The sequence below is a fragment of the Kogia breviceps genome, chromosome 6 (genome assembly GCF_026419965.1).
Source record: "Kogia breviceps isolate mKogBre1 chromosome 6, mKogBre1 haplotype 1, whole genome shotgun sequence".
Taxonomy (NCBI): domain Eukaryota; kingdom Metazoa; phylum Chordata; class Mammalia; order Artiodactyla; family Physeteridae; genus Kogia; species Kogia breviceps.
In genome coordinates, this window is record NC_081315.1 from 125,779,081 (window position 1) to 125,791,688 (window position 12,608).

General features: G+C 33.9%; 1 protein-coding gene across 1 annotated transcript in view; it reads left to right on the top strand.

Moving 5' to 3' along the window:
• Nucleotides 1-12,608, top strand: part of USP53 (ubiquitin specific peptidase 53) — a 67,392-nt gene that overhangs the window by 25,087 nt on the left and 29,697 nt on the right. The window contains exons 3-9 of the mRNA XM_059066740.2: nucleotides 1,832-1,924; nucleotides 5,405-5,539; nucleotides 7,557-7,670; nucleotides 7,745-7,827; nucleotides 10,089-10,194; nucleotides 10,791-10,937; nucleotides 11,734-11,883. Of these exons, the coding sequence (XP_058922723.1) occupies nucleotides 1,832-1,924; nucleotides 5,405-5,539; nucleotides 7,557-7,670; nucleotides 7,745-7,827; nucleotides 10,089-10,194; nucleotides 10,791-10,937; nucleotides 11,734-11,883 (828 nt within the window). The remainder of the gene's footprint in view (nucleotides 1-1,831; nucleotides 1,925-5,404; nucleotides 5,540-7,556; nucleotides 7,671-7,744; nucleotides 7,828-10,088; nucleotides 10,195-10,790; nucleotides 10,938-11,733; nucleotides 11,884-12,608) is intronic.

A 12,608-nucleotide genomic window follows, 5' to 3' on the forward strand; every position in this document is an offset into this window, starting at 1 on the left:
AGCTTAGGCTTTAACTTAAAACAGGTGGTAGAATATAATCAACATTTTTAAATGAAATAGGATAAAGGTTAACTATAATGAAGATAATTTTTGGTATGGATTTGTGAAAATCATTTTTAAACTTTTATATTGAATAGTATACTGAGAAGTCACATAAAATATTTTTTCTGTAGTTTAGATCCAGTGTAAGTTAAACATTTTGCTAACCCTAGAAAACATTACATTTGAACGACTTGATTCGTAAGCCTTCTAAGCAGATTATAGAGTTTTCTCTTGTGGCTGAATATTTTGAACTTTTATTTGATGAGAAAGTGGTACAGTTAAGTAGGTATGACATATTGGTGTGGTTTTGAGTTCTGTAAGTTAAGAGCAAAGTTAAAATGTTTAATAGCTAACATTTATTGTGCTCTTACTGTGCATTGGTACACTGTGTTTTATCTAATCTAGTTCTTACAGTGATCCTAAGAGATAGGTACTACTTTTATCTTCCTTTCAGTGATGAGAAAACTAAGTTTCAGGAAGTATTTTGCTCAAGTCAGCCCAAGAGCTGTAAACAGTAAAGCCAGAATTAGAACCCAGGCAGCCTGTCTTCAGAGGGTGTATCACTAACCACAGTGCTGTGCACTTCCCAGAACTGTGCTGTCGTGACCTTCATCTTGACAAATGAATGAATTTTAATGTATATTTTATGGTATGATAGAATATGTTATGCACGAAAGTTATTAAACATTTTCAAGTGCTTTGCAAAACACTGAGTTATTTGTGATAACTAAATGAAACCTATTAGTTATGCTTTAAGAAAAAGCAACTATCAAAGAGAAATTCTGAAATGGCTTTTAGTTACTGAGTTATTAAAAAATAGGAAACTTTTAAAATTATTTGTTTTTATTAACTTTTTTTTTTGGTTGGGAGAAATGTGAGATGGTGAATGGATTTTCTTGGTTTTATTATTTGAGGAAATGACTGAAAGGTATAGAGAAACCTGAAGATCTTAATTGTTTGTTGTAATAGTATTTACAGTAACAAATAGCAGGTTGCATTCAATGCATACCACTTGTGTACTGGGCACTGCTCTAAATACTTCACATATTACATACATATGTTTAATCCTTACAAGCAGTCTATGAGGCTGACACAGTTATCCCCATTGTATAAATTTCAGATTTTTCTAGAATGATTTTAAGTATTAGACTGATTTATTTAAACAACTACAGTCTTTTTTATTTTGTTTTTGATTTTTTAGTAGTAAATTTTGATTGGATGATTGCAGCAAATACATTCAGGTTATTTTTTAACTTCTGCTTCATATTATGCTGTACCCCCATGACTACACAGATGCCCCGTTTTTCACTCAGTATACAATGACCACACAGGCCTCTGCCCTTTTTTCTTGCCACTACATACTGACCCTTATTTGGTACACCCTGACTTTTAACTGCAATTATATTTCCTTCCTAAATTTCAGTTCATTCCAAGTATTATAATCACTTCCTCTCTGAAGTCTCTGCCAAGTCCTGCATTCAGTATCCCTTGTTTCCTGTTCATATAAATTCCTTAACTGAGGAGTTATTTTTTTCTTGTTCTGTGCCTGTCATGGTTTTTACATGTGAATCCATAGTAATATTTTCTAAATCCATATTTCATATATGAACTACATGTATATAGCCGTTTTATACTTATTATTTTTAGTAGTATATATCTGATTATGTAAAAGAGATTAAAAGAAGTTATTAGCCTCCCACAATTTAAAAACTATTTAAATCTGTCTTTCATCCCAGTGAGAAAAATATTACTGTGTTTCTTTCTTTCTTCACATCTCACTATTTTTTAGGTTTTATGGCAATTAGATATCTTCCGGAGAAGCTTGCGGGTTCTGACTGGACATGTTTGTCAGGGAGATGCCTGCATATTTTGTGCATTGAAGGTAACCTTTTAATAGTTCCGAAAAATTACTATTGTTTCTCAAAAGATTTAATTTTATTTGATAGTTTGGTTTGTTTGACATATTTAGTTAGTTTATTTGTAATTAAAGTTATTGTCAAGTGACTTAACAGTTTTGAAGAGGAATTCTTAAAGTATGACTTATTCAGGTTTATGGATCCATTTTCCTGTGTTAGGAACATTATATTTTTCATTATTTTGAAATAATCATTTAACATGTTTTTTGAGTTACTACTGAATTCTGGGCACTGCTGTAGTTACTAAGGATACAGCAGTGAATGGAACTAATAAAAATCCCTGTTCTCATGTAGCTTATATTCTTATAAGGGAGAAGAAAATAAATAAACAAAATATAAAGTATGTTAGGTAATAATAATTGCAAAGGAGGAAATATAAATCAGGGATAGGTACTAGAGAGTGTTGAGTAGCAACGAAAGCCTCACTGAGAAAATGACATTTAAATCACAACTTGGAAAAGGTGATGGAGTGGACTAGAGCCTTCCAGGCAAGCAGGGACACAGCAACTGCAAAGGCCCTGAGGTGGGAGTGTGCGTGACATATTCAAGGAAACCTGACTGGTGGCAGAAGCTTTGTGAGCAAGGGGGACAGTGATAGGAGATGAGCTCAGAGGTAAAGTGAGTTGTGGTGACTTCAAAAATATCTGCAGATTCTTTTGCACCCTTCTCTTGAAAGGTGGAGTCTAATTCCTTGAATATGGGTTGCCCCCAATGTTTCATTTCCATCATATAGAATGTGGCAGAAATGAGATTAGGGTAGATGAGAAAAAATGATAAAGCTTCCACTTGGCTCTGTCTGTTGGGGTGCTCATTCTTGGTAGTGAGTTGCCATGCTGTGAGGAAGCCAAGCTGGTCATAGCTACAGCCAAGATCCTGGCCAACAGGCAGCACCAACAACCAGCATCAATCTCTAGACACTAGTGAGCGACCTTCAGATGACTCCCAAGTACCAGCATTCAGACTATTACAGATATAACTGCAAGTGGGGCAGAGTTGAGCTGTCCTCACCCAAACTGCAAACTTGTGACCAAAATAAATGTTACTTTTAGTACCTAAGATTTGGGGTGATTTTGTTATGCAGCAGTAGATAACTGGAACAGGAGTCCAGATTGTGTAGGGCCTTCTAGACCTTTGTGAGGACCTTGACTTTTTCTCCTGAGTGATTTAGGAAGTCATGGGTTTGTTTTGAGTAGAGGAGTGATATAACCTGTGTTAAGTAAGTATAACATTTGGACTAGCTCTCTTTGGCTGCTTGGATGAGAATATATAGAATAGGGACAAAGGCAGAAACGGGGAGTCCAGTGTATATTAGCAACTCATTTATGTCATTGAAATTTTTGCCCAAGAATTTAAGATTTGATTAATAAGTTTTCAGAAATAAATATTTCAGTCTTTTACATTCTTGAATATTCTTAGTACACACACATATACATAATACAGGAAAATAAAAGGTAGTTTTCATGCTTTATTTTGGCTTACATTCCTAAAAAGGCTGTTTGAATAAGTCACCAAAGGAGGCAATTTTATTTTTTATTTTATTTTTATTTTTTGCGGTACAAGGGCCTCTCACTGCTGTGGCCTCTTCCATTGTGGAGCACAGGCTCCGGACGCGCAGGCTCAGCGGCCATGGCTCACAGGCCCAGCCGCTCCGCGGCACGTGGGATCTTCCCGGACCGGGGCACGAACCCGCGTCCCCTGCAACTGCAGGCGGACTCCCAACCACTGCGCCACCAGGGAAGCCCTATTTTTTATTTTTTTAATTTAATTTTATTTATTTTTTTATACAGGTTCTTATTAGTCATCAATTTTATACACATCAGTGTATACATGTCAATCCCAATCAGGAGGCGATTTTATATTCTCTGTTTTATATGGTAAAAATAGGGTTGATGAAGAATGAACTTAGATCAGATTACAGTATCACATTTTATTTACTCTGCAGTAAAGTTTGAATGTTTTGTCCAGTTGTAAAAACTAGTTAAATTTTCTAGCTCAGGTCTTCCCATAGCCTTACACATCACCTGCCTCTTTCCCCTGCTTGCATCTCCTGCCTCAAAACACCTGCCCGCGCGCGCACACACTCACGCACGCACACACTACACTGTCCTCCTTGCAGTTTCTCAGAGCTGGCTTTCATCTCTGAGTGTTTTCATTATTATTCCTTTTGTCTAGAATAATTTTCTTCCAGATGTCCCTGTGGCTAACACCCTTATTTCCTTTATGCTTCTCCTTAAATGTTATTTTTCCATCAGTGAGACCTTCCCTGATTACCCTTGGTAATAGGTAAGCTCCCTCCCTCTCTCCTACCCGCAGCATCCCTATCCCTATTACTTTATCTTTCTCTCTTGTATTGTATTTCTTTGTTTTTCTCTATTGTACTTTATTACATTCTGACATATAATTACTTATTTGGCCTCTCCTCATTACTACAACTAGAACATATGCTCCATGAGGGCAGCGTCTTTGTTTTCTGGTGTACAACAATGCCTCACATATACTAGACAATCAAAAAAATAGATGTTAAATGAACATCAGTCTTGTGTAGGATTAATATCTTAAGCATAACCTGGAAAAGTTGACTACCTAAATAAGAAATGACTTGTGAAAATATTTTTCATTTTTTATCATTTGTAATTGTAGCTAAAATTTTTGGTTCTGGATATCTAATATCACTTGACATCTTTCTTTTTTAATTTCTTATTTGTAAATTAAATTTTCTTGTATCAGTGGAACAGATTCTTGAAATATTTCCTAGCCTACCATATGTTGATCTTAAAAGCAATTTTTTTTTTGAGATGACATACCCCTTGAGCTAATTAATATAGAACTTAATATGATCAATCCTTATTTGGTGATTTATCACAGCAAACTTTATTTTTTCCCCACTTTCACTCACCTAAGATGATTGTCATAAAACTGGAACTTATTAAAAAGTTTTTCTTGCTTAAATTCAATAAAGAAAATAGAAGACCAGTTTAACACCTATAATTTAATGTTCTTGAATGATGTTCCCACTGTTTCAAGTCTAGTGAGTTCCTACTGTTTTATTTGATTATATGTTTATTTTTGTATAACATAATTTTAATTCCTACAGTACACTTTAAGATTTAAAGCAACTTACCTCAAAACTCTTTCTAAACAGCTTAGATCATAGTCAGCTAGGAAACAGTTTAAAAATGGGCCTCATCTCAATCAGAATCTCTGAGGATGGGATCTGAGAACTTCACATGTTTAATTCTTATGCACTAACATTTGATTTAGAGGCTGGGGCAACCATTTCTACATATTACTCATAGAAATAATTAATTTTTTTGTATGGAATTTTAAAGCAAAAGACTGTTAGTTTGAGTATAGAGTTTGGAGTTTCACTGTTGAAATGAAATTGCTCAAGTGTTTTTTAGTTGTTGGTGTTAAACTTACTGCTTGATGTATTTGTTGATTCCCAGACAATATTTGCACAGTTTCAACACAGTCGGGAAAAAGCACTTCCTTCGGATAACATAAGGCATGCTCTTGCAGAAAGTTTCAAAGATGAGCAGCGATTTCAGCTTGGCCTTATGGATGATGCTGCAGAGTGCTTTGTAAGTATTTCTGATAATCCTTAAGTCAGAATGGCAGTTGGCATTCCTTAAATTATGCACCCTTTGAGACAAATGAAACATAAATTTATAGCAGTGGAAAAGTATCAGAACTGCTCAGTAGATCCTTGTCTTACCTACCCTTCAAAGCTCAGTTTAAGTACACATGTGTTTTGTGTCCTTTTGCTTTTGATTATTTGTGCTGCTCTAATTTTTCAGAGTTAGGCTACTAAAATACTTTAAAATTTATTTATTGGAGCAAAAAGGCTTATTATATATAAATCATAGCACTTAAGTCATTCTGTTCTACAGGGTTTACATATGCAACACACTCTCCCGGTAACATTTCTCATTACATGCAATGATTCTCTTTGAAGAGCAGAGGATCTTGAATGGGCAGCTGTCAGGGGCAGCAATTCTGATATACACCTTACTCCAGGTTGAGAATCACTCGCTGAGATGGATGTTCTGAGACTGTGTTACCACCATCTTGATAAGTAGAGCATTCCTTCGATCAGGGATGTACCTTATATACCTTCTTAAATATGCACGTTGATGTTTAATTGTTTCAATAACATAGATGTCACCTATATTTAAGATAGCTATTTCTTCTCTTAGTCTTATATCTCTTCAAATTTTGTAAATTCTTTCATCAGAAACCCTTTTAAGATTTGCCTTGCCATGTTATTTCCCTGTCACCATTTCTGTTTAGCTCGGGCTTCTACTCTCAGCATTATTTAAGCCTCCTTACTAGTGTCCTTTTAACCTATATGCTAAGAGTCTTTTTTAACAGCCACCATATTAATATAATTTTTTTCAGATAAATGCTTGTGCATCAAATATTTCTGTGATTCACATCTGACTCTCTTCTGACATTTAAGGCTCTTTAAATTTAAACTCCAGTTTATCTCTTTGCTTCCTTCCTGAATTTTCCCTGCTGGTGAGATAGTTTCAGTCCATTCCTCAAACATGTCTTTTAAATTCCTGTTTTATAGCCTTTGCTCAAGTTCCTGAAATATTCAAAACTCTCCTAATCTATTATTTGTTAAAGTTCAACGTAAGTCACATCTACTAGATAATGCATCATCAAAGCACCCCAATCCGTTCTCCAAATTTTTGAAGAATTTATTACTCTTTATAGAATTCGTTTGGCATTTATTTTTTTTTTTAAATGAACATCTCGAATGCTTAGCATACTTGCCATGTTGACTAAAATATGACAAAAACAACACACACAGTCATGAAATATGCTTTCTGTACTTCTCATGTTTATAATTGCTCCACTGCTTAAAATATAAATGGATATATTTTGTACAATACTGAACTTTATAGTCTTACTTTCACTTAAGTGAAGTATACTAATCCATGATATGATTATTCATGGGATATCTAGACATCCAGGCTTAAATAATTGAACAGTTATAAATGTCCTGGGGCAGAGGAGGGGGAAGTTAACTAATTAAAATAATCCATTGGTTAAGTTTTGGTAAGAAGGATAATTTGTTAAAGAAATTAATACCCCTTATTGATCTATATTACAAATCCACACTTTCACAAGAAGTTTGTTGAAGAGCAGATTACTTGCATTCGGGTTGTTAGTGCAGGTATTATAAGCCTTTACCATAGACTATCCAAATGATCCAAGTAGGATTTTTAAAAATTAATTGCTTTTTCTCAATGTGAGAATGCTGGGAACATAGGAAATCTTGTTTTCTAATATTAAATTCTAGATGTCAGCCACCATGAATTGATTTTTTTACATCTTTATTAAAATCATGTTACATTATAATGTTTTGCTAAATTTTTTTAAAAATCGAATGCTGCAAAAGGTGAATAATTGAGCAACATTTGAAGGCTCCGTTAAGGAGGGAAGCTGAAAAGCTGACAATGGATATGGCACTTCTAAGTTTGACACTTTGCAAAATACTTAGATTTTTCCATTTGTAAAGTTAAAAGAGTGGTATTTTGAAGTGTCCTATGCAAGATTTGCAACTCATTTGTCTTTTAATTTTTAAATTAGGAAAATATATTGGAGAGGATTCATTTTCACATAGTGCCAAGCAGAGATGCAGACATGTGTACCTCTAAATCTTGTATCACTCACCAGAAGTTTGCTATGACTCTGTATGAACAGGTGAGATGGCTTAAGTGTTTTATTAGAGACTGTGTTTTATGATTGATAAATTAGACATATATTTTTACCTGCAGTGTGTGTGTCGTAGCTGTGGAGCGTCATCAGATCCTCTACCCTTTACAGAATTTGTGCGATACATTTCTACAACGGCCCTATGGTAAGAACCTATTAAAGCATATTTACCAAAGGTGTTAGTCACGTACGTGGTCACATGGAGCCTTTATTTTATGAAACTGTAACATATATGAATATCTACTCTCGGAGATTAACAAATGTGCTACCATCGGGGGTAGTAAGTGATGTCTATCTCAGTTGTTTCTGACTTACCAAATATAGATGTCACTCAGTGAAATGTACAAAATATTAGTCAAAATGTATATCTATTTATATTTATAGCAAGTTTTTGAAACCGTGAAGGAGAGCTTAAAATGAAAAGTTCAAGGGTAAATGGAATTGTACGTGATTTCTTCATTTTTGCTAAGGTGTGACCTTTGTAGTGGCCTTGTCTCCTGTCAGCTCCACCATGTCCCTGCGTAGTGATGGAAGCTGGGGTAAGCAGACGAGAAAGAAAAAAGTGAAAATAATCCTCTGTTAGGTTTATTGCATTTAAGGCGATAACATTCACCTGAAATAAAAATGTGCCATGCTTGTTTGTCCCCTCCCTCCCTCGCCATGAAACATCAGCTGAGCGATCCAAAAATGATCTCTAGACTTTACATAATAAGAGTTGTTTGAACACGGCAAAAGATATTTGAGAGTGTAAATATTTGATGTATGATAAACATTGAATGAGGTCATAAATGTTTGCAGATACTTTAATGCAAAAGACAAAACATGGATCAATAATTATCAATCAGAATACATCAGTACAGCAGTTAGTTGCTAAATGCTACCAATATTTTTATCATTGCACAAAGTGAATATTAGGTGCTCATCCATTTCATTGTATTATTAAATATTAAACTTCCTTGATTTATTTTGGATATAGTACATTATTTCCTAAAGATCATTGAATATAGCAAGTTGGTAATTTGTATATATACAGAGTTGGGAAAAATTGATTTAGAGGAACATTCTTTAAACTTCAGTCAGTTGTAGTCCGTTTCATTCACTTTGTATGAAAAGTAGGGTGGTGTTTGAATAAGGATAGACCGCAAATTAAAAGCTGTAAAACTTGAAGTCTACTTTGAAACTCTTGTGTAAAATGACAGTGCTCTGAGACAGTGTCTTAGGTAATAAGAATTAGAGTGCCATCAGTCTCTCCCTGGTCCACGCCATGAATTGCGAAAGCCCAGCATTTGAATTCTAATTATAATCTCTCTCTTTTTATTGGTGATAAGTATTGAATACCAGTTGTTCAATGCTTACTGTGTTCCAGGCTTTACATAAATTGTTGCTTTTAATCTTAACAAAAACTTTTGTTGATCAAGAAATAGGCTTAATATGATTAACCTGGTAAATGGATGAATTAAGATTGAAACCCATATCTGGGTTCATTTCAAATTCAAAATGTATCTGGTTACCCACTACTTTGATGCTGTCAATTTTGTAAAAAACCATTATGTGAATTTTGAATGAGCCTGTCAGATTTAGTGCTTTCTAGTCTACTTGTGAAGTGCTTTAGAAGAATTGGTACTCTTAGTTGTTATTGAATATTGTATATTATTTACCATTGAACAGTAAAATATATCCAGTTCTAGGACAGTTAAAATTACTATTAAGTAAAACCAGAGCACCACGAATGGAAACTAGTAGGCGTATTGAGCTTACATTATATATCTTTTTGAAAATATTTAAATAGTTGTTTAAAGATACTTAATACCTTGATATGTAAAAATTTGACTCTAGGAGAAGTTGGTTACAAAATGGCACTGATACCCTGACTAGACTCTAATGAAATGGTTAGTAGTCATAATAGGAACAAAAGGCACAAGCCTCGTTTAAGTAGCTTTGGTTGTGACTTGTGCATTAATCAGCAAAGGGCCTTTCTTTTAGCTGAAAATAACTTTGTTTATGGGAACTTTAGGCCAGAGAGGGAGCCTTTCCTAAAGTTTCTTGTTCTTGTTAGGCAAAAGTTTAAACTCAAGTCCCTGTTTGTTAAGTAATAATGTAAAAGAAACGGTTAACTTAGAATTACAGATGGAACATCTTACCTCATTCATCTAATTCCAAACAATGGTATGATTTCATGTTATTTTATTCTGTTCTTGACCTAACTTTTTTCATCATAACCTGCCAAATATCATAATTTTTCATTTCATGGAAATTTACTTCATGGTTAATTTTTCAAACAAAATTGTGTTTTAAGACAGAAAAAATGATCATACCTATATTGATAACTTAGTATTTTTGATGCAAATTTACTAGATATTTTTTAAGTTCATAGGCCAGATTTGGGACTGCTTCTTTCTTTTGTAGCAATGAAGTTGAAAGAATGATGGAAAGGCATGAACGCTCTAAGCCTGAAATGTTTGCAGAATTGCTGCAAGCAGCAAATACAACTGATGACTATAGGAAATGTCCTGTAAGTATAATTTGGAGAACATTAGTGTGCTTCTGTATTTGTAAATTTGAAAATAGACATTCAGAAATTACCATGCAAATATTAATTATATCTGGAATTAATTTGAAGAATTTATTTTTTCGGTGTTTTCTTAGGTAACTCTTTATACCATGTGAGCCCTTATTTATTTAAAAACTTGTAACACTGTGAAGGATTTAAGGTAGCATATGTTGATTAAGTTCTGAAGTCTATCATTTGACTAAAGAGAGAATTCCTTTTTTGTTTTTCTTTAAATAAACATTACAGATGGTATTATTCTTCCCTCATGTAACATTATTAATGGCTTCAAGGGCTTTATATCTGCTTTTTTTCGGTTGAATTTTTGTTTTAACAGATTTACAAAAATACCGAAGAAAAGTACTTCGATTTAAAATAAACTTTATGTTTAATCAATAATTAAGACAAATACTTTGCTAGAAGTCTATTTTAATATGCTGAAGAAATAAATTTCTGATACATGTTAAGATTGTTATTGCATAATACAAACTGTATAAGGCATTACCTGTGGTATATCTGTTTTGATAATTTCAAAAGTTGTCTTTTGTGTTTTTCTTTAGAGTAACTGTGGCCAAAAAATAAAAATTCGGCGTGTTTTAATGAATTGCCCGGAGATTGTTACAATTGGTTTAGTCTGGGACTCTGAGCATTCTGACTTGACCGAAGATGTCGTTCGGAATCTCGCAACACATCTTTATCTTCCCGGGGTATATCAGCTCTTTTCATTCTCTTCCTTTTTATTTTTAAATTCCTCTAAAACATCTGCATATATTATAAGGCACTTTGTTTTTCAGAACTAAATTTTCTTTCTAAAGGAAATAATTTGCAGATGTAACTCTGATAAAGTTAATCAAATAAGGCTAACTGGAATGCCTTTCTTGCTTAGACTAGGAATGGCTTTCAGTTACAAACTAAACCATCACTTGCTCTATCCCTGTATCACTGTAGAGTGATGATACGATACTATATGCGTGTGTGTATGTGTTTGTGTGTTTGATAATGATTATAAATATAAATATTAAGCTAGAAAAATTTAAGATTTAAAATCCATCTACAGCTCTGATATCTTAATATGCTTTTTACTATCTTAATATATTTTGAATGGGTTTATATTACACTTAAAACTTTTAAATAGTTATCTTGAGGGTAGTATGTTTAATGTATGTTAAAATATGTGTTTCAATCATGAATTATCAGGAAATGTGTAATTTACCTCACATTTTGAGTTGATGTATGGAAAATGTCAATTCTGTGTTAGAGATACTGTGCTACTTAAACTAAGTTGTAGTAAATACATTTTATTGGACTTAATGTTTCTTGTGGACTAATTGAAAGTAGTAATTCTGTTAACAGTGCAATGTGTCTTTAGTACTAATATAATACCAGTTTGGGGCAGTATGCATGAGAAATATTTTTCATAGAGAATCAAATGCATGACTCATCAAATAGTTCTTCCTCATTTTAAAAAATATACAGTATTAAATATACATTATTCTTAAACAGCTTTTTTATAGGGTTACTGATGAAAATGCCAAAAATAGTGAACTTCACCTTGTTGGCATGATTTGCTACACTAGCCGACATTATTGTGCCTTTGCTTTTCATACCAAGAGTTCCAAATGGGTATTTTTTGACGATGCAAATGTGAAAGAGGTAAGTGACGCTTTACTAACTGGAATATTTATTGTGATTTTTACTTTTCAGGAATAAATGATATAATAATGAAATAATTATATAAAATAATTATTATAGTAAGTATTTATATAATCATAAGTGAATTTAATTATAATAGCATCATTAAAGCCCTCCAGTATTAAAAATTAGAAAGCCAAATAGATGAAGCAACTACTTTAGACACCGGAGGACAGGCAGTTGAACAGAAAAAAGGGAAACCAACAAGATGAACCCCCTACAGTGATCCCTGCCTACTGCCTAGAGGTAGTTTCTGGATTGCAGTGCAGCGAGGGAGAACCCAAACCAAGCCTAGTTGTCTCACTGAGTTGAGGAAACCGAACTTAGAGTTCAGGGAGGCCAACATGGCTAAAATTTGCTGGACAGATTACCAGGAAGAAAGCTGTACAGAGGGAAAGTTCTGGAGATTGGGAGAGGGATTCCCTTTAATCTTTGGCTGAATAGTGATCCACCGTGTGTAGGGTAAATGAGCACAGGGTGGCAGAAGGGAGCACTGGAGAACAATTCCCTAAACTCATACAGGCCTAGAATAGTTTGCATCCGTACTAGCAAGAGTGGGTACACAGGACATCAAGTTGGATCCTCAGAAAAATATCACTTTAATAGTGGTGCTAAATTATTCCTAGACTGAAGATTGCTCTGGACCTGACATAAAAAGCTTCAAATGATGCCTTCAAAGGACCAAG